This window comes from Gracilinanus agilis, chromosome 1 (genome assembly GCF_016433145.1).
Source record: "Gracilinanus agilis isolate LMUSP501 chromosome 1, AgileGrace, whole genome shotgun sequence".
Lineage (NCBI taxonomy): Eukaryota > Metazoa > Chordata > Mammalia > Didelphimorphia > Didelphidae > Gracilinanus > Gracilinanus agilis.
In genome coordinates, this window is record NC_058130.1 from 499,125,847 (window position 1) to 499,153,120 (window position 27,274).

At 35.7% G+C, this 27,274-nt stretch overlaps 1 protein-coding gene across 1 annotated transcript in view; it reads right to left on the reverse strand.

The window, feature by feature from the left end:
- Positions 1-204: 204 nt before the first annotated feature.
- The window catches only part of C1H8orf34 (chromosome 1 C8orf34 homolog), a 362,951-nt gene continuing 335,881 nt past the window's right edge, over positions 205-27,274 (reverse strand). Inside the window, exons 11-13 of the mRNA XM_044682532.1 lie at positions 5,082-5,202; positions 644-775; positions 205-323 (exon numbers count right to left, since the gene is read on the reverse strand). Coding sequence (XP_044538467.1) covers positions 205-323; positions 644-775; positions 5,082-5,202 — 372 coding nt within the window. The remainder of the gene's footprint in view (positions 324-643; positions 776-5,081; positions 5,203-27,274) is intronic.

Below are 27,274 nucleotides of genomic sequence, written 5' to 3' on the forward strand. Positions count from 1 at the left end.
AGGAAGGAAGGAAGGAAGGAAGGAAGGAAAGAAGGAAGAGAGCGGGATTTAAAGGTAAGTATTCAGTAATATGCATTATTTGTTTTACAAAAGCATGCTAGGAAAAATGTGGTAAAACTTAAAAATGAAATGAAAATCAATATGGACAAGAAGCATGTGTGGAGAAACTTCCTTGTGGCAAAGCATCACTGAATTTGCTTTCTGTTAAGTACATGGTAGGCCAATCACAAATATCCTTGAATTTAGTTCTCCCTGTTGAACTGACAGCTTCACTAATTCCAAGGTCCCCCTAAGGGAGGGATGGATATTGTACCATAACAGACCTGAAAAAAAAAAAAAAGAAAGAAAGAAAGCACTTGTTGCAATTACAGTGAGGATTAGCCCAAAGGAACATAATTCTTAGAGCTTAAAACTCCAAATATGGATTTTTACTTGCAAGCAAATTAAGAAAAGACTAGAAAACTAATTAGTACATTTATTTTCTTATCAACCACATGCAAAGACATTTATATGTATGTGCAGGGGTGTGTATGTACACAGTTGTGTGTATGCAGACATATGAGGCAGCTAGGTGGCTCAGTGGATAGAGTGATGGGCCTGGAGTCAGGAATACTTGAGTTTAAATCCAGTCTCAGACACTCACCAGCTGTGTAACCCAGGGCAAGATCATTAACTTCTGTTTTCCTTAATTCATTGAAGAAGGTAATGGCGAACCACTCCAGTATCTTTGCCAACAAAACCTCATGGACAATCTGATCCATAAGGTCATGAAGAGCTAGATATGATTCAGCAACAGCATGTACAGGTATACAAACATGCATACATATATGTATATATTTCAATCCAACGTTGGAGCTATAGCTACATAGTTCTCTGAAGATGCCCAAAGTATCATTCTCCTTGATCTACTAAAGATTCTTCTTGGTGGTCTAAAGAGTTTTTTTTCTCCTTTTTTGTGAAGGTCTCAAGCTCTTTTAGGCATACATTCATTTCAGTTTTTAGTTTAAAAAAATAAACTTTTGAACTTTAAGGAACAAAGTCTTTTGGAGAGGTTGACATCTCGAATAGGGCCAAACCGCATCATGTTAAGTAAGAATAAATATTTCATTCTCCTGCAGGTATGATCATTTTTAGAACCAAACTCAAAGCAAACAATTTTTGAGATTTTGTCATGACTGAACATTGGGGTTTATTACCCTTTTTCTGCATGTGTTTGCATTTTGAGAAAACAGCCAGGACCCAAAAGGCAGGGGGAGCCAAAAAATATTTCCATCCAGGCATAGGAAACTAAATGCCAGCATTTTCAGCAGAAAAATTAATTCTTGTGAGATGTCCAGCCCAATTTTGTACACTCCGGAGGTTCAGAAAACTGAGATAAGCATTTGAAACCTTGGATATTTTTTCCCATACTAAATGCAAAACTTAAACCTTTTGGCACTGCCTCTTTGCTAAGTATCTGTATATTTCAGATTCATGCAAGTATCTCCCATTTGAAGTTTAACTTCAACTTATCTTGCTGTCATTTAGCTTAGCTCAAAAACCTAATATACCTCTTTCTGGCTCTTTATGTCACCAGGAAGACAGTCTCATTATATTCAAAATCCCAAGACTTCTAGTGTGTGTTGGACTTCCCACATAAAAAAAAAAAATCCATTTGAAGTCAATTGGAGGTTTGTTCCAGATTAACTAAAGACTTTGTCACTCATAGATTAGTTTCCAGTGGATGATATGTACTTTCCTACTAGGCTGGCAGAGTATAAGGTTGGATATTCCACTTTTTTCCACAATAGGAGCCCGATAGCTACCATCAGAGACTGACTTGTTCTTTCTCAAGTTCCATTAATTGATAGTTGCTTACAGGTTTCCATTTTGATAAGGCAATAGCCTTAGGCTGATCATCCTGTACAATTGAGTAAAGGTCCTATCTCTGACACATACTGACCATGAAACTCCTAGTGCCCTAGACCATATTCTAAGAATATAAGTTATGGACTTGCTTATTTTATTGGTAGAGGGAGTTTCCTTTCAGGGACTTCCTTGTATAATGAAATCACCAGTCTGAACTGACTTTCTTTCTCTTAGAACAGCAAGGACAATAGCTAGCATTTATATAGCACTATTAGGTGTCAGGCACTGTTATAAGTAATTTACATGATATTATCTCATTTGATCTTCCCAACAACCTTGTGAGGTAAGTGCTATTATCATCCCTATGTAACAGTTCTAGAAACTGAGGCAAATATTAAATGAGTAAACATCTGTGGTTGGATTTGAAATCAGGTCTTTTTGACTTCAGATCCAGAGCTCCATAGACTGAATCAACACAGTTATAAGATTGCACTCATATCATGGCAGAATTCTGTGGAGACGTGACCAGAGGATTTAATGCTAGAAGAAATTTGTGGCAATCTAGTCTGGCACCTCCCCACATAGACACACCCCATTTTTCAGATAGAGTACTGAAGCCCTGGACATTTAAAGTGGTTTGCTCAAGTCTAAAGGTCATCCAAGGCCATCTATTCTAACCTCTTCTTTCTCCAGATGAAAGAACTGTGGATCATTAAGGGTGACTTCCCCAAGGTCAGACAGGGCAGAAAGAGGATCTGAAATGAGGTCTTCTTAGTCTAGAGTCAATGTTTTTAAAATTGTACAAATTGCTTTCAAATCTTGAATTTGAATCCAAGACCCACAAATACAATTCCAATGCGTTTTTTCTCCTATAGTACAAAGATTGCAAGACTTGGTTTTCAATGCTGTCACCCCAAAACTTTGAACTCTATGAAATGTAACCCCTGAAATGCAAACAGGAATAATGTGTTGAAAGAAGCAAATTAAATTGAAAATAATGATGGGAAGAATTATTTGCATATTAAAGTTGGTAAATAATCAGTAGAAGACTAGAAAAGGCATAATAGGAAGGTAGGGGAAAAAAGGGAAAGAGGTATTTATTAAGCACCTACTATGTGCCAAAGCACTGTACAAAGCTTTATCTCATTTGATCCTCACAACAGCCCTGTGAGGTAGGGGCTATTGTTTTCCCCCTTTTACAAATGAGGGGAATGAAAGCAAATAGGGATTAAATGACTTGTGCCCAGGGTCATACAGATAGCATTAATCTTGGAATGAAGACTTGTTTTCTGTAATTCAAATCTGGACTCAGATACTTATTGGCTGTGGGAAGCTGAGCAAATCACCTAACTGTGCTTGCCTCAGTTTGCTCACCTATAAAATGATCTGGAGAGCAAAATGGCAACTACTCCAGCCATCTGTGCCAAGAAAATCCCAAATGGGGTCACAAAGAGTTTGACATGACTGAAAAACAACTAAACAACAGGGTGAAGAGAACAAATTTTAAAATAATATAGTGGTTTTACTAAACTGGAACATCTAGAGAACATCAGTAACTATTGTCTCATTTGCCTGCTATTTTCTGCCTGTAAATTCTTTATTAGAATAACCTTATCCATTTACTGAGAGTATCTTAGACTAAAGAAAAAGGAAACAGACTGACTTGATTGAAAGATTTTCTACAGCTGTTTGTATCTTCAAAGTCATCTAAAATGAAAGCTGCAAAATGAAAGATATAACTATCAGGTGTGTTTGTGGACAGTTTTGATTCGGTACAACAAAATGACTTGTTAAAGACTCTCCTCCAACAGAATATTGCTCACATAAATATTAATATCATACGAGATTCCTATGCAGCATCCACAGACATTTCCCCAACAAGTGAGGCAGAAAACAAGGAGATATATGTTTAACAAAAATGTGTGCTCTTGTCATGGCTGAAGTCCTTCAATGATTCCAAGAGGAAGAGACATTCTTTATAGTAGGTGTGCCAGTCTAGTTTTTGAATAATGTAGTGCCTGGTGATTACACCAAGCCTCAGAATACTAAGAGTCCTCAGGTCTTTATAGATATAAAACCACAGGAAAAACCAAGTGGGTAAAGAATCACTACTGTTCAGCCTATGAGATGTAATTCAATGGGAAGTTTGCTGGTCCATCATTACATATAACTTAAACAAGAACCTCATATCAAAAATGAGCTGTGATTTGAATTGAATTTGGTGAAGATCCTTAACCTGAGATCCACAAAATTATTTTTAAATAGATTGAAAACTGTACTTATCAAATTATAAATGTATTTATTTAATTAAGTTTGCTCAGTAGAGTTCTAGGACTGAAGTCAGGAAGATCTGAGTTCAAATTTGACCTCAGACACATATTAGCTATGTGATACTGGGCAAAAAATTACCTCTATCTTTCTCAGTTTCCCCAAAGCCCTTAGTACAGTACCTGGCATATTGTAGGCACTTAATAAATACTTGTCCTTTTTTCCCTCTCCCTCATTTCCTCATCCCATATATCAACATAATCCTATGTATCATATAAACATTTTTATTCACTTAAAAATGTTATTCTGAGAGGGCGTTCCTAAACTTCACCAGACTATCAAAGGGGTCTGTGAACCTGAACTGAATTAAGGGGGAAAAACAGTCTGGATTGAATTTGGGTGCTTTCAAAGATTCTACTCCTTAACACAGACACACACACAAACACACACAACTTTTTAAACCAATTTTCCACCAAGGATAGTATATTGCTAAGAATCATGAATATCACAGTTTCAAAAGAATCTTAATTGTAGATGACCCAAGGTTGCAATGGAGGGATACATATAAGGAAGCTGCATTATTACCAATGATAATTTGTAAGCAAGAAGTAATAGTTCCATTTCTTTAAGGAATCGTGCATTTCTACTAGAAGAAACTTATAAATAAAAGCAATAACCAAGTAGAGTCCATCTAAGATCTATGAGAAGTATGATGCATATACTACTTCATTTTTTTCAAGTTTATTCTCTCACTTTGCTCTAAATCATTTGCTGTCATTTGACAGGTCACTTGATTTTTAAAACAAACAAGTCAAGTTATTCAATAGTGCTTTTCTGAAATTCCATTCAGATATTTAAAGACATAATTTCAAGCATGAACATATTTTCCCTGACTTCTCTATTAAAACTCAAAGAAAGGTACTATTCATTTTTTTCCATCACATTCTCAATAAATTCATACATACCAGCAAGATGCTTCTCCATGCTCTGTAGTTCCTTTGCAGCTAAAGATTCTTTCAAGAGTTTTAAGCTTGGGGAGCTCCCACTTCTGGTATCCGGGTTAGCCAGGTCCCATACTGGAGGGCACTGAAATAGTGAGAAACTCAGATAGATATGGAGGCACAATAGAGTTGTATTTCAAGCACTTACACATTCAACAGTAAAAAGAATAAGTTCCTTGTAATTGTTTTTATTAGACCAAAATTAATAATTATAATAACTTGCTTTATTAAAAAATCTCACCTATCATTGAATAAGTATCATGTATTGGTTCTCAGGCAGAAGAGTAGTAATGTCAGGACAATTCATATTAAGTGACTTATCTAGAATCAAACAGGAGGCATTTGGTGCTAATTTCAATCCAGGACCTCCTGTTTATAGACCTAGCTCTCTATCACTGAGCCAGCTACCTGCCCCAAAAAATTCATTAAAAAAAATCTTTACCTTCAGTCTTAGAATCAATATTAAATATTGGTTCCAAGGCCAAAGAGGAATAAGGACTACACAATAGGAGTTAAGTGACTTGTACAAGGTCACATAAATAGAAAGTGTCTGAAGCCATATCCACCTAACTGCCCCAATAATTCATTTTAAAGGCATTTAAAGGTTGAAAACATTTTCTTTTGAAAAACCATCTGAGCTAAGTAAGGGCAAAGATTAGCATCCCTATTTAACACTTGAGAAAAGTGAGGCACATAGAATTTAAATAAATGACACATGATCACAGTGATAGTTAAGTCAGACCTCAAACCCAAGACCAAGGCTATTTCCACTATGACATATTATCTCAGGCATATATACACACACACACACACACACACACACACACACACACACACACACACATTTTCTAAAGCTCAGTCACTCAAACAATCCTTAGTTAGCTTCTCCCTTTGTCCAACCTTGAGATCTTCCATTTAGTATTTAGAGAATTACTGAGTCCTCCAAACTTTGCTAGTCAAATATAAAAAAAATAGCTCACAGAATATTATTCCAACGAAAAGTACTGGAACTGCAAGACTCACCTAGTCTCTTGATACACCAGTGGAATAAGTTAACCTTTGGCAATCATACACTTTGCTTGTTATGGTTGCACATCTATTCAAATGTCTACAGAATATTTCCCAAACTACAGCCTTCCACACTATTCACATAGTGAATACTCTACTTAGTTTCCTTAATATTGACTCATGATCTCTTTTCTGTTCTTTATCTTCCCTCTGCATCTCTGTCTTTGTGTGTTTCTTTTGTCAATTGATCTTTATTTGTCACTGCCTATTTTTGTCTTTTTCTGTCTCTGCTTCCCTATTTTTTTGTGTCACTCTATCCTTCTCTCTCCTTCCATGTCTCTGTCTCAGTCTGTCTCTCTGCCCACCCTCCCATCTTTATATTTCTCATCTTTCTCCCCTCCCCTCTCTCTGTCTCTCTGTCTCTCTCTCTCTGAAACTCTTTCTTTGTATTTCTGTTTTTCTCTTGACCCTCCCATCTCTCTCTCTTCATAATCTTTCTCCCCATTTCTCCATTTCTTTCTCTCTTTTTATTTCCCCTTTTCTCTCATTCTTTCTTTCTTTCCAGCCTCTCGTTCTCCCTCTGTGTCTCTGTCTATGTCACTCACTCTTTGTGTGCTTCTATTTGTCTTTCTCTTTCTCTTTCCTTCTCTCCATTCCACTTCACTCACTTGGTGATTAGAAGTCATACTCCATTATGAATCTCTGATAATTGTACCAAATCACAACTGCTACCATCTGAAGAAATGACTTAAAGCTCCTTTATAGTTCAGAGAATAATTAAGTTATTGACTTTTATGCCTCTTTTTTTTCTTTCTTGCATAGCTGTCCACCTTTTAAGATGGGTATCATCCAGATTTTAATGTATGATGCCTCAAAGAAAGTTGGTAGAAATTAGTTTGAAGTTAGATTGATCATTTTTATTAATATTCTTATTTTCACAAGGTGAAAGTTTTAAAATTTTGATTGAATTTTGTTTTACGGTGATAAATGTTTTTTCCACTCTGGAAACCACAGCAATTATCCCTGGAATGGGATCATTAGAGGAAAAAGATTAATCAACTTTTCTACCTTTTGTGCGTGTTTTTTAAAATGATTTGTTTAAAGAATTACAACAAGGACACAGCTATGCTCATGATGCTAGTAATAGTAAAAATAAAATATAACAATAGAAATGATGACAACATCCTGCATTTATATAGTACCTACTATGTGAGGCAATATACTAAGTGCTTTACATTTGATCATGACAACAATCCAAGAAGGTAGATGCTGCTATTATCCCTATTTTACAATTAAGGAAATTGAGGCAAACAGAGATTCATTTACTTGCACTGGGCCACTTAGTGCCTGGAAGTTTTCTCTGCCATGGCTTCCATCTTTTGAGTTCCTTTTCTCCTTTGGAAGTGAAGTACATACAAAGAGACTTCACTTGTTAGCCACTTATCACATCATAGACAATGTGATTATATTGAGTTAATAGATAAGGACAATCAAATTAATTAATGCTCAACAGAGCTTGCAATAACTATTGGAGGGATATTTTATAGAGCAAAACAAAAAATAAAATTGATTTAGAAAAACAGATTTAAGGGAAAAATAAAAAATGTTGGGACTAAAGATGGAGTAATAGTAAGAACTTATAAAATAGTAATCACTGAAACCATCTAATATTGTAAAAAGTAGCAAACAGAAAAGTAGATAAATGGAATAGACTAAACCAAAAAGAAAGAGATATAATAAAACAAAAAATCAATGTTTGATAAACTTGAAAGCAAAAATGATTATTTTTTAAACTACTATAAAGTTAGAAAATCAATGTGGCCAAAATTAATTTTTTAAAAACTAGGTAAAAATAGTTACTCCCTTACTGTGTTAATGTGGACTGACAGGCAATGAAGTCCCAAAAGAAGAACCCCAGGCAAGCAGATAGCAACAGATTCTAAACTTCATTAACCTTTGCTTCTTGTTTTTAGAATGTGCTAGATTCAAATGACCTACTCTCAAGTAAAGGCATTTTAGAAGATGATCCAAATTGGGAGTTTAAGGCAGTTTCAATGATGTTTCAAATCTCTGTCTTCTCAGAACTAACACAAAACCTTCGCATATCATTCCTTTCTGTCAGCATGTTATTCCTGAGCACCCCAGGTCAATCAGTTATTGCACTGCAGGATATGGTTCGATTTTAGCATTGTAATAAAGAAAGCATGTATCAATTATCCATCCTTTGATTGTCCAGATTTGGCTTTTTCACTAACTGTCCCCTCTAACTGTCTTGCGTGGGCCCTTCAATACTTCTGAGTTTCTTTAGTTCCTTTTAAGACTCAGCTCAATCTTTTGCCAGGCCCCTCAGGTGCTAGTGCCTCCCCTTTTCAGATTATCTTCACTTCAATCAAAATATGATTTTTTTCAGAGCAAAAATTGTCTTTTCTAATTGTATCCACAGTATTTAAAACAGTACCTTGCAAACAGTACTTGATAAATGCTTAATTCATTTACTCATTCACTCTTTCCCTATCTATCTCTATAGATAGAGGTCACAGAAATAGATAGAAATATGGGGCATTTAGGTAGCACAGTGGATAGATCACTGAGCCTGGAATACTTGAAATCAAATCTAGCTTCAATTACAAGCTGTGTAATCCTGAGCAAGTCACTTAACCCTGTTTTCCTCAGTTCCCTCCTCTGTAAAATGAACTGAAGAAAGAAATAGAAAACCACTCTGACATCTGGCAAGAAAACTCCAAATGGGTTAACTAAAAGTCAGACACAACTGAACTGACTGAATAACAACAGCAAAAATAAATATTGCATAAATATAGGCATAGATATATTTATTGATAGATATAAAAGAAATTAAAAGATAGTTTCTGCCCCCAGAGGACTTATGTTTTGAAAAGTTGATGGTCAGGCAGTCAATGCACATTTATTAAGTGGTTGTATTCTAGACACTGTGCTAAGTGATTAAGTGATTAAGCATCACTTTTTAAGAGGAACTTAGTCCTCAACCTCAAGGAATGTATGTCTAATTAGGCAGAGATAAGTTTATAGATGAATATAGAGATATGGGGATAAGTAGATCTTCTATTTGCCAAGTAATCTATATTTTGTATCCCTCAATTAAACATGTATATTTTTGTAGCCTTCTATACCACGAGTTGATGAAGGGACACAAGACCACCAGTAGATGATATTCAAATGAATGTTTATTTAAATTAAATTATTTTTAGTTTACTAAAATCTATTTTCTTTCTTTCCTACCTTCTGTCCTCCACTGAGAAAAAGAAAAAAAATCACACTAAAACTCTGTTACAAATATGCATAGTCAAACAAAAAAAATAATCAAAAGACCCTTGCATTATTTAGGTTTCATGTAACCTGAATCTGAATCTATCATCTCTCTGTCATGGAGTGGGTTGTATAATTCATCAGAAATCCTCTAGAATCATGTTGGTCATTTAGTTGATCAGAATTCTAAAGTGTTTCAAAGTTCTTTGTCTTTACAATGTTATTGAAAAAAATTATTTTTTTACTTAAATTTTACCCCTTCCTCTTAGAATCAATACAGTGCATTGGTCCCAAGGCAGAAGAGGTAAAAAATGAGGATTAAGTGATTTGCACAGGATCACACAGCTATGAAGTTTCTGAAGTCAGATTTGAACCCAGGACCTCATGGCTCTGTGTCTCATTCTTAATCCACTAAGCCACCTATTTGGCAGCTTTTCCGACTCTTTTCACTGCACTCTGCACTAGTGCTTATAAGTCTTCTCAGGTTTATCTGAAACCATCCTTTTTATTATTTCTCATTATGATGTTCTAGAAAAAAAATTATTTCACAAATTCACATGTCATTTTTTACATGGGAACTATGCTAGTCTTTTCTTTTTTTCTAATTTAATGTTACATTAGTTAATGTACCAACTTTAAAAAAGATTACAGTGTTAAAGATCATTTCAACTCCAAAGTGCCTCTGAGCATCCATCAAATTTCACTACAGTTTAGGAATGAGCAAATCCTAACTTGGACTTGAGAAAAAGAGAAATAATACCATAGAACAGTGATGACAAACCTTTCAGAGACAGAGTGCCAGTCCCCATCCCCCTAACTGAGTGCTGCATCTCCCACTCCTTCCCTCCCACCTATCTTGCTGCCCCCCCATACTGCAGACAGGGGAGGGAGGAAGTACTCCCACTGGGCTATTGGGCAGAGGGATAGATGATGAGAGGAGTGTGTGGAGAGGGGGAGGAGAGTGGCCTCAGCTTTCTGCTACCCTCCAGCTATGTGTCACTCTGTGAGCCCTGCTCCCCTCAAACATAGTTCCTCTCCAACCCCAATACAGGAACTTTTGCCACTATCTCAATAGGCTGCTATCTGCGCTGCCAACTCACACAGCATGTGAGATGCAATACCCCCCCCACTGCCTTACCCCAGAAAGGGGAAGGAGGAAATACTCCCATTGGGCTATTGGGCAATGGGGTGGGGGAAGTGAGGAATGTCCTCAGGTACATGGAGAGGGGGAGGGGAACAGCTCCATCCCAAGTCTCTCTGGCTTTCTAGTAAAAAAAAAATGGAGGCATGCCCACAGAAAGAGAGTCCTGTGTGCCCTTATTAGCACAAGTGCCATAGGTTCTCCATCACTGCCCTAGAATATTGTGACTCCTTTATTGATCCCATCTCCCTGAATTCAATGGCCCAAGTAGTCAACAAAACAGGTTAGAAATTTTCATTCCTCATGACTAAAAAGTTATTATTTAGTCCAAGACAGGAAAAGAGCTTGTATATAGAGCTTAGGCATGAAAAATAAAATAAAATAAAATAAATGGAAACTTTTCATTATAAAATGAGTGATCCTATTGGCACAATTAATTGAAGATTTTTACTTTACCATATAAGCTCTTCAATATATTTTTCATACCAAATGAAACATAACTCAAAAGCTCTTATTCGAGAAACAAGTCTTTCTCAAATCAAAAGACCTTCAGTTTTGTGCATAGATTTTCTTAAAAGTGTTTATGGGAAAACAAGGGCAAGAATTATACAGGATGAAATGATGGAATATCATACTCTCACCCCACACACACCTAGGATAAACTGACTTCAAATAATTCCATCTTGGGCAAATGAATTGCACTATTTCCCACAAGGGTGATAAAAAGGTAATTTTTCATGTCATGGGAGAAATGTTCCACTTCATGAACAGAACACTTGGTATGTATGCATCTGATCATTCTAAGTGTAAATCACATATTAAGTCTTCTGTCATATGTGTTTAACTAAATAACAGTTCCCTTTCATCTTTTAGAAGAAGTGCCCATATGTGAAGGCACCAGATTTTTACAAAGAAACAAATGAACTCTGTTTAAAATCATATCAATCAACACTCTCCAAGTTAGTCAAGATTTTCACCAGGATATTTATTTACTGATACAATTTTTGGAACACATTTTGCTCAGTACATTTGCTCTCCTAGCAGTACTGTTTTAATTAACATTCTCAAGAGGCAGAATTGTAAGAGAAAAAGAGCATTGGAACTTGAGTGAGAAGACATAGTGTCTGGCATTTACTAGCTAGGGAACTTCAAGCATGCTACTTTACTTCCTTTATCCTTAGTCTTCTCTTCTGTAAAAATAGGATTCATATCAGGCTATTACACTTTTATGTGAAAAGAGTTTTGTCAAATATAAAGCATTAATGATAGGAATGGAAGCTGGTTGTTATTCTCACAATTAGTGTTTGTGTACATAAGAGAAGGAGTATCAGAAGGAGATGAAGACAAGTAGCTGCAATGTAACCACCAAGTTAAATTTAATTCATGAATACATTCATGAATTAAATTTAATATACAGATATATCATTAAAAAAACTGTACCTAACACATTCACTGTTACATGTAGAACATCCTTCTGTCTTTTTCATTATGTTGAAATGCTCATATTTCTTGATTTTTAAGGTAATGATAAAAGATAAAATTTTAACAAGAAGACATCTAGATGGCTCTCAGATATTCATCAATGAAGTGGCTCAATGGATAAAGCACTCGGTCTGGATTCTGTAAGTCCTATGTTCAAATCCAGTCTCAGACACTTTATAGCACTGTGACCATGGGCACTTGAGCTCTATCTTATTTTCTTCAGTTGTAAAATGGGGAAACATAAGAGGAACAAATGAGATAATATTTGTAAAGCACTTAGCACAATGCCTGGCCCATAGTAAGTACTTAATAATACATATTTAGTTGTTAATAAATTAAGGAAGGAATATAGGAAGAGAGGGAGGGAGAGAAAGAAGGGAGGAAGGGAAGGAAAGAAGGGAGGAAGGAAGAAAGGAAATGAGGAAGGAATTAGGAAGGAAGGAAGGAAGGAAGGAAGGAAGGAAGGAAGGAAGGAAGGAAGGAAGGAAGGAAGGAAGGAAGGAAGGAAGGACAAAATCAGAATAGTAGAATATTAGATCTGGAAAAAAATCTTGGAAATCATCTTGCACTACTCCTCACATGACAGATGATGAAATTTTGTTCTCTAGATTAAGAGAAATGACTTGGCCAAAGTCACATAACTATCAAGTAGCAAAGCCAGTAGTCCTACCCATGTTCAACCCACTATACTATATTCTCTCCTCTAAATGTCTGAATATCCTTGAGGTATCAATTTTCCTTTTCTTCATATATGATATAAGCAACAGAAAAGATTTCAAAAGTTGCAGGTTGGTATAAAGTCAGATAAAAGGAAGAATCATCATGCCTTAAGGAAACAATGTGATATAATTTTTCATTGACAAAGAAGCTCTAGGTAATTTATGGGAAGGGAGGACTGGAGAGCTTAGAAGGTGAAGATGAAAGAGCAACAGTCATCTGTAAGAGAGGATTTAAGGACACTCCTGTTAGAAAAAGAGAAGAGACTATAATTTTGGAATAATTCTCCATTAACTAGCCATAAGCCCATGATTTCCAATATCAAGAGCAGAAGTAAAAGGCATAGTAGATAGCAAGTGCTTAACAGGCAGGTCTTGCGAAACACATTTTAAAATCCTCCCTTTTCCTATGTTGCACCTGCTACCAACCTTTTACCATCTCTCTCCTCCTCCTTCACTAGGGTGTTAACTACTCTATAAATGTAAAAATAAACACTCTGTGTAAGAAGGAAAATAAGCTCTTATGTCTAGGCTGAATTCCAAATGAAAAGTAAATGTTGCCTTTCTAAAATTTCAACCTGTGAGGTTTTCTTGTTTGATGCTGGGCATAGCCATCTTTAAATTTTTATATAGATACATATATGGATACAATTTCTGCTCAGGTTCTCACAGCCTATTCATGCTTTGGGTTTTATGGGTCATAGGGTCACCAGGTTATAGATTTAGTGCTAGGAACCATCAAATCCAATGACTTCATTTTATATATCAGGAAAGTAAGAAACAAAATGCCCAAATGAGTTGCCCAGGGTCACATGGAACTGATAAATCTTTGGAATTTGAACACAGGTCTTCTAAAACTCCATCTATGACTGCCTCGCTGGGTTATACAATCTGTTGATGAACAAAACTGTGGTTTGACAGACCCAACAATTATTCTAAGTTCTTAGTGTTCTAAAAAGACCATTCACACTGAAATTATATAACTTGGGTTCAAATTGTGAATCTGATTTTAGCATTTTAACCAGGCGTATATTATTTAACTTTTTTAAGGCTCAATTTATCCATAAGGGGGAAAATAATATTTATTTTAACTTAACTTACAATGTTGTTGAGAAGAAAGGCCTTTGGGAACTTTAGATGGCATCGAAAGAAAAAAAAAGATTACAGGGAAAAATTAGTTCTCCCACATAAACTTCAACAAATATATGAAAATGGCCCTGTAAATACCAGTAATGAAGAAATCTGAAAAGAAGCTAAAGTAACTTCTACTACAGAATCTAGTATTTTGCAAAAAAAAAAAAAAAAAAGTAGAGTTTCAAGAGTTCAAGACTGGTAGAGATGCCAAATTAGTGAAGCTAGAACCAATTCAGCTAAATGTAGAATTGGGAAAAGTAAAGAAGAGGGTGTTTTTAGGGAAACCAACACAAAGGCTTTTAAAGGGATCAGAAGCTAACAAAGATGTGTATATGTGTGTGTGGGGGGGTCAAAAGTTCGAATTTTTTAAAGAGGTATCTCATCTCCTATTTCTATTTTTTATTTTGCCTTCTGCTTTTAATAGATCTATACCATTTTCTTTTATAATTTCTTTAAAAAACTGTTGTGGTTTTTGGCTCAGTCATGGCATTCATGAAATCTACCGATTCTTATAATATCTCTGACCTATTTAAAAGGCCAGTTCATTAATTAATTAATTAGTTTTGGAGAGAAAATACTTTACATTTTCTTCTATTGTTTTTAAATCTTTGGCCTTTGTTATAACATTTCATGTTTGCCTCCAATATGTCTGAGAAAAGCAGCACAAACTCCTGTGAGTAGACTTGAAGCCAGGCAGCACCTTGAACATGGACAATACAAGCCAAAATTAATTTCAGTAATTGGGTGCCTAAAGACAGATACCAGCCTTGGCCTGTCAGTATATAAGAAAAGGACAAGACAACCAGCACAACTACTCCATTTGGCAATGGAATATAAAGAAAAAGCCCACACATGTACTTCCTGGAATGAATTTAGCACCTGGACGCCAGTGTTGAAAGAGGTATGCAGGATGCCTGAAGCCAACACAATATCATATCGCTGGGTCTTGTTAAGTTCAAATATAGCTAGGAAATGTGTGAGGCCAGATTTGAACCCTTGATTCCAGTCTTGGTGCTCTATCTACTGTGCTGCTCCCTTTCCCCTTCTCCCAGCTTTACTCCAGAACAGATTCTTAATCAATACTTTTTGAACTGAATTCCTGAATTTTACCTTTGGGGAATATCAATGCCTTTTATGACAGGCAGCATTTTTGAGAAGAAGCCATTCTGGATGCTTCTTTCCGGCCTGAATCACTGGGTGGTCCTATTTTATAAACCTTGTTTTCTGGGTCCCAGTTTCTTTCCTCCTTGAAAAGTGATTCTCAAGCCTCCAAGTTCAGATCAGTTAGCAACTGTTTCACAATTTTGGAGGTCTTTGGTGAGTGGCCATGCTAGAATTCTGCATGACTCAACTAATGTTCTCCTGTAAGGGATGTGTACCTTTAGAGGTCTGAAGATCCATTGTAGAAAAAAAAGAAAAAAAAAGTATAAAGATTTGTTATCATGTTCTTCCTGTTAAATCTGAGAGAGAAAAAATTCATCAAAGGACTTGAACAATCATCTGGAGAGTTGATTTCAAGGCAAGTTGAGGATCAGGCTCCATTTCACTCATTCTTGCTCTGCTAACTACAGTTAGTAGCCATGTCATCTTGGGCAAATCATTTGACTTACCTGACTCTGTTTCCCCAAATATAAAATAATAGTGTTGTATTAGATGATGTCTAAGGTCTTATCTTGCTCAAACATTCTAAAATTCTATGAAACTCACACTGCAAAGAGTTGATAACTTTCCTGAGTCTCTTATTCTGTTTTTAGGGTAGATTAGAATAAGTTTTTGGTAAAGCATTTAACAGGCCTTGGATTAAACAGCATAAGCAAACATCAAACTCTCAAGGTGCCATCTTTCTGAAATCAGAAGATAACACATAATAATTTAAAGGAGGCAGAAAGTCTTGGATAGGAAAGGTAGAAAAACAGCCCAGCCGAGTAGACTTAGAAATAAGCATGGTTGCTTATTTCAAATCCAAAAATGGATTCGGAGGAAATGAGGGAAGGAATTTACTAATCAAAAGAAGAGGCTTTAAGAGTGGGAAGTAGAAGAGTTTCTTTAGTTAGAAGATTCAGAGGTAGAGTCAGATTGCCTTTGCCATACACTTTCTTTTGGACAGCGGCCGCCTAGAGATGGGACAAAATGGGTTAGGAAGTCTTCATGACCATTGGGTAGATATGTGGCTCCATAGATAGAGCATCACGGCTGGAGTCATAAAGACCTGACTTTAAATCTGGTCCCAGCACTTACTTACTAACTATGTGACCCTGGAAAAGTCACTTAATACTCTTTGCCTCAGTTTCCTCATCTGCAAAATGAGCTGGAGAAAGAAATAGCAAACCATTCTGTTATCTTTGCCAAGAAAGTTTCGAATATGTTCAAAAACAAAATATTGAACGTGACTAAAACAATTGAACAAGATCATTAAACTCAGTTTCCAGGCTGTTATTGGTTGGATGTTTCTATCAGAGTGCCTAGTACAGTGTCTGACACACAACAGCTATTTACTGAATGTTGTTTATAAATGGATTGATTAATCTGTTATTCCTTTCTCACCAGGAAAAGTTCAAAGTTAAAAGGTTACATCCACAGGCTACTGGGGAAAATGTTTGTTTGGCCTCTGGCCATGGCCAACCATTTTTCTGTAATGTTGCCTACTCCTTAGGGAATGAAGTCAATCAAATTGTGTATACTTACTCTATGCCAGGGAGTTAATTTACCTGACTAGGCCAATAATGACATTAGAGGAGGAGAAAGAGGCCCCCAGGCAACCTTCACTCTAGAACTAATTCATTTATGGAAGATGTTACCCTTTCATTTATGTTTCTCCTGTGGCTTTAACCACACTTTATCAGTTCTGTTGTTCTTAGTCTTCCAAATGCCAGGAAGTTGAGATAAGACAGTCATTTTTATTAGTATCTTTGGAGGGAGATGAGGTTTAGTGGGTTAGGAACTGTTACCTAGGAGAGAGATAAGGACTTCCTCAAAGTCATACAGTGGTACTAAACTGCAGAGGTCAGAAGAGACCATATGGTCTGACTCTAAATTCCACACTACATCCCCCAGAGCTGAGGACAGGATCTCAAACTCAAAGAGAGAATCTCTCTGAAAATGGATATGAGAAAGGAGGATCAGAAAGGGAATTTTTTTTCTACTGCCCTTTCTTCTGAAGGAAGAAGACATTTACCATATTTTATGCATCACAGCTTCATGATTCATGAAAGGAGCATTACCTGACTAGGAAATCACCCATATGGGATGCTCTGAGCAGCAGAGCTGGTTGCTATACACGAGAATATGGCTTTAATTCCAAAACTTTATTTCATATCTAAAAATCTATTTTTCTCTTTTCCAGTAAGTTACAAACTAAGAGATTGGAGAAACAATGACTACAGGCTTCAAAAATAGATTTTGAAAAATACTATTAAAAGCTTTATATAGTTTACAATAGCGAAAAAATTGACATACTATTTCTATTTCATAGTGACAGGGGTCAACAAAAATTATGCTCCTGTTGAATATAAGGTATATAAGCTTGACGGGTATTTCAGAAACAGACAAGGTGTACCAAAACAAACCCAGCAACTATATAAACCCAATTACAAAACACAATTCACACAAATAAAATCAGACCTAAATAACTGGAAAAACATTAATTTCTTATGGATAAGCTAAGCCAATATATTGAAAATGATAATTATACCTAAATTAATTTACCTATTCAGTACCATACTAAAAAAACCACACAAGAATTATTTCATAGAACTAGAAGAAAATAACAACAAAGTTCATCTGGAAGAACAAAAGGCCAAGAATATCAAGGCAATTAATAAACAAAAAAATGGTACAAGACCACATCTCAAACTATTCTCTAAAGTGGTAATGGTGAAAACAATTTGGTACCAGCTAATAAATAGAGTTGTGGGTTAATGGAACATATTAGGCAACCAACACATTGCAGTCAATGTCCATAGCAATTTAGTATTCAATAAACCCAAGGATCCAAGCATTTGAGAAACAAACTCACTATTTCATAAAAACCACAAGGAAAACTAAAAAGCAATATGGCAGAAACTAATCATGGACTAACATTTCACAACATATACCAGGATAATCTAGAAATAAAGGGTTACACCATAAAGAAAATAGAGGAACATGGATATGTTTACTTGTCAGATTTATGGATAAGGAAAGACTTATGGATAAGGAAAGAAATAGTCCAACAAGACATAGAGAACATTCTGAAAAATGAAATAGATGATTTTGATTACATTAAATTGAAAAGTGTTTGTACGAATAAAACAATACAACCAAGATTAGAAGGGAAATAACACATTTGGAAAAAAATGTTATAGCTGATATCTCTGACAAAATCTTCATTTCTCAAAAATATAAGGAACTGAGTTGAATTTATAAGAACACAAAGCATTTCCAAGTTGAAAAATGGTCAAAGGATATGAATAGGCAGTTCTCAAAGGAAAGCAATTTAAAACTATCCTAGCATTTGAAAAATGCTTCAAATCACTATTGATTAGAGAAATACAAATTAAAATAACTCTGGGATACCACTGCACACCTACCAGATTGACTAACATGACCAAAAAGGAAAATGATAAATGCTGGAGGGAATGTGGGAAAACTAGGACACTAACATATTCTTGATGATACTGTGAACTAATAAACCATTCTGGAGAGCAGTATGGAACCAAGCTCAAAGGTTCACGAAACTCTGCATACTCTTTGACCCAGCAACACCACTAGTTTTGCATCCCAAAAATATCAGAAAGAAAAAGGAACTATCTATATGAAAAAAAATTAGCAGCTCTTTTTGTGGTGGCAAAGAATTAGAAACTGAAGGAATATCCATCATTTGGGGAATGCATGAACAAGTTGCAGTATATGGCTATAATGGAATATTATTGTGCTAAAAGGAATGATGAACAAGATGAGTTCAGAAAAACCTGTAAAGACATATAAACTGATGCAAAGTGAAGTGAGCAGAACCAGAAAAACAATGTATACAGAAATATTATTCAAAGATCAGCTGTGAAGGACTAAACTGTTATCTGCAAAGCAATTGTCCAAGATAACTACAAGGGACTCATGATGAAAATGTTGTCCCCATCCAAAGAAGGAAATTTTGGAGTCTGAGCACAGATCAAAGCAAGCCATCTTCCACTGTATTTGCTTCATGAAATTTCTATAGTATGGGTCACATGTGACTTCCATCACGACAAGAGCAATACAGAAATATATATTACATAAAATGCAGATATAACTTACATCATACTAATCCTTACCTTGCGAATGGGTGGGGTAAGTGGGTCAGGAGAAAACTTGAATTTTAAAAGGTTGAAAAGTAAATGTCAAAATTTTTTCTATATGTAACTGAAAAAGAAAAAATAGTCAAAAATGTTTCTCTATGTAATTTTAAAAATCTAAAAAAAAGAGAGTCTATCAATGTCCCGTTTATTTGTTGAATCTTAAGTGATCATTTTAAAAAGATTTCAATACCTTCTTGTCAATAAAGAGGAATTCAGCCTCTCTGGATTGGATTTTTATCTTGCTATTTTCCACAGTGCTGTAATAATTTTTAAATACTTTGAATTTTCCATTGTAATGATCATAAAGAAATCTCCAATAAAAACAAAATCTTTTAACTATCCAAATTACAAAGGTAAATATATTTCAGCTGCTCTGAGACATCTATGAATGACTGGGTCCATGGTGTATCTCTGAGTTCTACTTCTTCCATAGTGGGTTAATTAATGAATAATATGAAAATGGCTAGCTGGGAAAATCACTTTGTAGAAGGTGATAGAAAGCAGGTTCTCAAAAGTCTAGTCTTATAATATGGCCTTTGCTTTTCTGAATTTCTTAAAACTCCCTTTTAGGTCTTTATGCAAATAACACAACTTCAACTAAGTTAGACCTTAATGAACTGTGACAACTGCAGACTCAGACATTCTTTTCAGAATCTAGATTTACTCAGGGCTATGTGTAAATCTGGGTGGTTTAAGTTTATTTAATGTCTTTTTTGACATCGGGGTTCCAACCTCGACCTGCTGATTTATGTTTCCCCCTTCCCCTAGTTTCTTAAATTAGCAAAAAGGAATTTTACACCTCAATACAAAGATATCCCTGAAAGAACATCCTTGTTGGTTTCACTCTTGGGAGTCCGTGGGTTCTCTTTTTCTAATCCTGACTTAACGTAGTAGTGGAGCAGTATTAGAAAATATTCTGGCACAATTTCTTTGACAAGTTCTAAGGTCAGCTGTATTTCAGTGTTTTAAAGCCCCTCTTTTTTTACTGTTCCCTAATAATTTTATTTATGCAATGTGATTTTGTAGTCTTCACTCAATTTATTTGGCATGACAAAAATCGGGAAAATAAAGCTCAAGTGAGATCTTAATCTATGACTGAACTAGTTCCTCAAATTGGAAGAGAAAGCAAATTTTCAACTAGTGAGCAAAAACTTGTTCTTTTCTAGGACAGGACATGGAGATTTTTTTTCAAGCTTTTTCACCTCAGACTTTAGCACTATTTGCATTTTTTGTATTGGCCATATTAAAATCTTGACACAAAATACTGGGTGTATTCTGATTGGCAGGAAGAGAATACCCAGAAAAATTTTCATGTTTGGTTTTATGTAGGAATGTTTTATTATGGAGGAAGCATGATTACATAGTGCAGGGGATACTGAGTCAGCCCTGAATGCAGGAAAGCCTGCAATCAATGTCTGCCGTTGACATATAATACCGTTTAACTTTGGGAAAGTCATACCCTTAGGAAAGACACTTTTTTAGTGTCCCAAAGAGCTCTCTAACTCTTAAGTTAAAGAGTTTTACAGATACCCACTAGCAGAAAGAGTTTCATAGTTGGGAATCCTTTGAACTAATAAAATAAAAAATCAATAACATAGCGGTTATTACATTCAACCCACTTCATTTTATTGTTTTAAATCCTTATTTTCTGTCTTAGAATCAATGATGAGTTTTGCTTCTAAGGCAGAAGAATGGTAAGGGCAAGCAATTGGGGTTAAGTGATTTGCCCCAGGGTCACAAAGCTAGGAAGTGTCTGAGGTCAAATTTGAAACCCAGGACCTCCTAGCTCTCTATCCTCTGAGCCACCTAGCTGCCCCTGAAACATTTTTTCATATTTAGGACCAAATAACTAAAAATGGAAAAAAAGAAAATAAAAACAAAAACAAAAATATCCAACCTCATTCTTATACATAATTCAGAAGAAACACCGCAGTTAAATTTCATATAACTTTGTTATAAAATTTCTAAAGCATCAATAAAATATGACTGAGGTTTCTTATTCTTTATGACATTCTTATCTTTTCCACCCCTTAGAAGTTCAGAAATGAAAGGATAACTATTATGGAAGGATATAAAGGTAAAAATGAAGGGGCTTCTTTGGTAGCATGAGGACCCAGCTCAATTCCCACCTCTTCTCCCATGATCCTATCTACTGTGCTGCACAAGGGATTTTCTCCTATCTCTGAGTGTTGATGGATGTTAGATGCTTACTTTAGTGTTTTCTGGGCCTTTATTTCAAGTTTTTCTTGCTCCTCTCAGCAGATGATACACTAGGGTGTGTTGGTACAGAAAGGAAGGGAGCAGTTTTACAGAACTGTGGTTAATTAACTTCATGGTGGAGACTCCATCCACCAATTCACATGCTGATAATTTTAAAGATGTTTGAAGTAAAGAGTGATTAAGTGAATTGTCCATGTTCACACAGCTAGTTATATAATAGAAGGGTGCTTAACCTTTTTTTTTGTAATGATCCCTTTGACAGTCTGGTGAAGTTTATGAACCCTTTCTTGGAATAAATTTTAAAATTTATTAAATATGTAGAACTATAAAGGAAAATAATTATGCTAAAATAGAGATATTAAAATAATTTAAAAGAAACAAATGCACAAATTTCTTAAAAGGGGCCTTATATTCTCCAGGTTAAGAATCCTTTGATAAGATAGGAGGTAGACTTTCCTGATTCTGGTCAGTCTTTGATCCCTTCCTCTAGATTGTGTCCCCCAGGAATATAAATATAAACAATGCTCATTTGCCTGACCTCAGAGACATGTCTTTAGTCTTGCAATGCTATGAACAGAAAACAGGTCATTTGTAACTTTCTTTGAAGCATTGCTTAAGGAACCTGACTTTCAACATGTGGTGATCTCAAGCTCCATGAGACAATGTCTATCATTTTTAAAGACTTACATTCACTGTGGAGACTTACATGAGATGACAGGAAAATTGGATCCACACTGCTCTCCAAATGGGTAACCCACAAATTTATGGACAGCTTCCAGATAGTGAAGAAAAATGTAGCTCAAGAGCTAAGTAATGAGCAATGCTGAACTGAACACACCAAAGCAATTATTATTATTATTATTATTATTATTATTATTATTTTAAGAAAAGACATTTTGATACTGAAGAACCTGAGAACATAGAGATCAGGCCCTTGACACTACTCTGAAGTTTTACTCTTTGGGCCTTTAACTCCAAAAGACAGTGTGGTTAGTGACACATTCACAGTCTTTCAAGAGTGAAGACCGCTGAGTGCTAGTGGCAAATGTTGCTGTATTTCCTTTCCTATAGGCTGTTTAGTGGCTCTTGTAGCAATACTCAGAAGTTCTCTGCAGGCTAGTGAACAGATTCCTTTTTGGGTACATCTTATCAAAGATGAAATTCTGGGAGAGAGTGGAAGCAGGGGGATGGTCAAGTGTTATTTCTACTCTTCCTTTCTTAAAGCCAGGTAAATGAAGAACTAAGCTTGGTGACATACAACTCTGTTTATAGTGAAGTATCAGGAATCTTAATCTTTTCTTTGACTAATTCATTTTTGAAATCAATTAATGATAATATTCTTAACAGTTAAAATGTTTATAAGGATTGAAGCAAAATATTTTATTATCAGAAAAATCAGTGATAAAAAATTATTTCTTTGATTGTCTACTTAAAAAATCCTAGAGAATCAACTAAGAAGCTTGTAGAAATAATCAACAACTTTAGCAAAGTTGCAGGATACAAAATAAGTGCACATAAATCATCAGCATTTCTATGTATTTCCAACACATCACAGCAGCAAGAGGTAGAAAGAGAAACACCATTTAAAATCACCTTAGACAACATAAAATGCTCAGGAATCTACATACCAAAACAAACAGAGTAAGTATACGAAAACAACTACAAAACAGTTTCTAAACAATTAAAACTAGATCTAAACAATTGGAAAAACATTGAATACTCATAGGTAGGACGAGCTAACATAATAAAAATGACCATTCTACCCAAATTAATTTACCTATTTAGTGCCATACCTATCAAGCTACCAAAAAACTTCTTTACTGAATTAGAAAAAACTATAACAAAGTTCATTTGGAATAACAAAAGATCAAGAATATCAAGAGAAATAATGAAAAAAAATGTGAAGGAAGGGGGCCTAGCAGTACCAGATATTAAACTATACTATAAAGCAGCAGTCATCAAAATGGTATGGTACTGGCTGAGACACAGAAGGGAGGATCAGTGGAATAGACTTGGGGTAAGTGACGTTAGCAAGACAGTGTATGACAAACCCAAAGAGCCCAACCTTTGTGACATGAATCCACTATTTGACAAAAACTGCTGGGAAATTTAGAAAACAATATGGGAGAGAATAGGTTTAGATCAACATCTCACACCCTACACCAAGATAAATTCAGAATGGGTGAATGACTTGAATATAAAGAGGGAAACTATAAATAAGTTAAGTGAACACAGAATAGTATACTTGTCAGATCTCTGGGAAAGGAAAGATTTTAAAACCAAGGAAGAGTTAGAGAAAATTACAAAATGTAAAATAAATGGTTTTGATTATATCAAACTAAAAAGCTTTTGTACAAACAAAACAATGCAACCAAAATCAGAATGGAAACAACAAATTGGGAAAAAATCTTTATAACAAAAAACTCTGACAGGGGTCTAATTACTCAAATATATAAGGAGTTAAATCAATTGTATAAAAAAAATCAAGCCATTCACCAATTGATAAATGGGCAAGGACATGAATTGGCAATTTTCAGATAAAGAAATCAAAAGTATCAATAAGCACATGAGAAAGTGTTCTAAATCTCTAATAATTAGAGAAATGAAAATCAAAACAACTCTGAGATATCACCACACACCTAGCAGATTGGCTAAAATGATAGAAGGGGAGAGTAATGAATGTTGGAGGGGATGTGGCAAAATTGGGACATTAATGCACTGCTGGTGGAGTTGTGAACTGATCCAACCATTCTGGAAAGCAATTGGAACTATGCTCAAAGGGCTATAAAAGAATGCCTGCCCTTTGATCCAGCCATAGCATTGTTGGGTTTATACCCCAAAGGGATCATAGATAAATAGACTTGTACAAAAATATTTATAGCTGTGCTTTTTATGGTGGCAAAAAACTGGAAATGAGGGTATGCCCTTCAATTGGGGAATGGCTGGACAAATTGTGGTATATGCTGGTGATGGAATATTATTGCGCACAAAGGAATAATAAACTGGAGGAATTCCATGTGAACTGGAAAGACCTCCAGGAATTGATGCAGAGCAAAAGGAGCAGAGCCAAAAGAACATGGTACACAGAGACCAATACACTGTGGTAAAATAGAATGTAATGAACTTCTGTACTAGCAGCAATGCAATGGTCCAGGACAATTCTGAGGGACTTATGGAAAATAATGTTACCCTCATTCAGAGGAAGAACTACAGGAGTCGAAACACAGAGGAAGGACAACTGCTTGAACGCATGGGTTGAGGCTGACGTGATTGGGGATGTAGACTCGAAGCTAACACACCAATGCAACTATCAACAGTTTGGAAGTGGGTCGTGATCAATGACACATGTTTAAACCAGTGGAAATGTGCATCAGCAATAAGGAGGGATGTCAGGGAGCAGGGGGAGGTAGGAGCATGAATCATGTAAGCATGTTAACTTTTCTAAAAAATAAATATTATTAAATAGTCAAAAAATTATTTCCTGCTTGTATGTATTTTTACTCAATATGGATCTTACTAATGACACCATGAAATGATACCATCCCTATTATTGTTGTTTGGCCTTTGTTTGTTTTTTTTTCCAGATTACATGTTGATATAATTTTTAATAATAGTTTTCTGACATTTTGTGATCCATGTTTGGGGATACGGTGGATGACCTTGACATTTTCCACTGTTAAACCAAGCTCTAAGGGATCCAAGAGTCTATCTCTGCCACCTTCATGACTATAATTTTTTTTCATCTGCCCATTCCTCCAGGGGAAAGTTTTCACATTCTTGGAATAGACACTGCCTTAATTCTTCAATGGGATTTGAAGCCTGGTGCTTACCCTCAACCTAGTGCAGCCTGTCTGCCCTGTCCATGCTACAGCTTCTTGGAGCCATAGTGTAGCTGGTGGACACCAAAAAAGGATGAGCAGCCCTGAAAAGAGCTCAATGAACCCTCACTTCAGAGGTACTAGTATTTGCTGAACACCTGTACAACCCCTACCAGATATAGATTTTTATAGTAAAATGCAAAATGCAAAGTTTACATTGTCTCAGGCTTTGGGTTCACTCCTACCTCTTCTACATTACCTGGGTGACACTGGGCAAGTCACTTAGCTTCTCTGGGACTTAGTTTCCTCTTTTGCAAAATAACATGTTTGTACTAGATAGTCTCTGAGGTGACTACCATCACTAACATGACTTTACAGTTATAATTCTAAAAGTATAACAAAGAAAAGCCTTTTTTGATAGCTACTACTCTGTCTTTCTTTGATATCTGCTATATGCCTTTTTAATATTTACTGCATTATATAAGACAGAAATATTTTGGAATACGGGCCAAAAATCTTCTAAAACATTTTTATTTTTCAAATATTATTAGTAAATACATCCTTCAAATAAATCCTGACAGCTCAGCTGAGTAAGACTATTAGGATTTAGGTTTCCAATCCTCTTTTATAAGACATTGTATAACCTTTCTGGATGATATTTTGTAGAGTCCTTTGCACAGCATGCATTTTTCTATTAAGATTCTCCAAGTACTTAATCTTTCAACTTTCACAGACTATTCAGGCAGAGAGGGTAAGTTGGTCCACTCGGTCCTTAAATTAATCTAAAAATAATAATCCTCCTCAAAGCTTTGTTGCTATATTGGCAGTCATCTCTAATCCCTACCTCCAACATCAGGACATGGTTCTACTTGAAATGCCATGTAATTGAAATTACAAGCTTGGTGCTCTACTTGGCAGCCAGCCAGCTCTCTTAAACTAGCTTTTAGTAAGCATATATTGAGCTGGTAACCACCATATTGCTATGTGGGATGAATTAAGGCTGATGTCCCTATTTACCTATGACTCAACCAGACTTCAACACAATCTGTGTTCTTTAAGACAGTGGGTCCCATAACAGTTTATCTTCCCAGGTTCACTCTATTAATAACTATGCTTTGTTTGAAGCCCTGTCTGAGAAAAAGTGGCTTGCATATTGTAGTCATGATGCTTATGAGACACGTTACATCATTGATAGTGAAGGATTCTAATTTTTTTCTCCTGAAAGCTAGTCTATCTAATTCAAATAGGCTATTCACAAGGTCGGTAAATTTTGGCAAATTATTTTTTATGAAGTCTGCCTACTGAGAGGTAGAGGGGTCAGCAGCCACTGTGGAGGGACTATCCACATGGAGAGAATCCTGGTTCTGTGAAACCACTGAAATAAGTTCCCAAGAATGATGTGATCTTCTGGTTATCCAATCCAACTGCATACAAGGCACTATACTGCTTAAATGCTGAGGTTATAAAGATAAGGTTAAAATCCCTGCCCTCAAAAAGCTTCTTTTCCAGTTAGACCACTTTTTCTCTTTACATTTCTCTCTTCAATTCACTCTGGACATATCAGGGATAACACTATAACCAAATAGATTAGCAAACACATAAAGAATATCAAGAAATAGAGCAATGGACCTACAAAAAACGAACCTGTTAATCTGCCTGTCTTATAACATTTTTAATTGAATTTTGTATTGGCACTGAGCATTGAATGCTCTGGGCTATATATGTGATGTGCAAGGTAGCATTTAAAGTACTTCTTTTAAGAGTCATTGGACTTTATTTACACACACATACAACTAGTCTTCAGAAGACATGGAAGCAGTTAAATGGCTCTGTGGATTGAGAGCTTAAGATGGGAGGTTTCAGGTTCAAATCTGGCCTCAGATACTTCCTAGCTGTTTGACCCTGATAAAATCACTTAACTCCCATCGCCTAGCCCTTGCCATTCTTCTGTCTTGAAACCAACACATAGTATTAATTCTAAGATGGAAGGTAAGAGTTGAAGAAGAAGAAGAAGAAGAAGAAGAAGAAGAAGAAGAAGAAG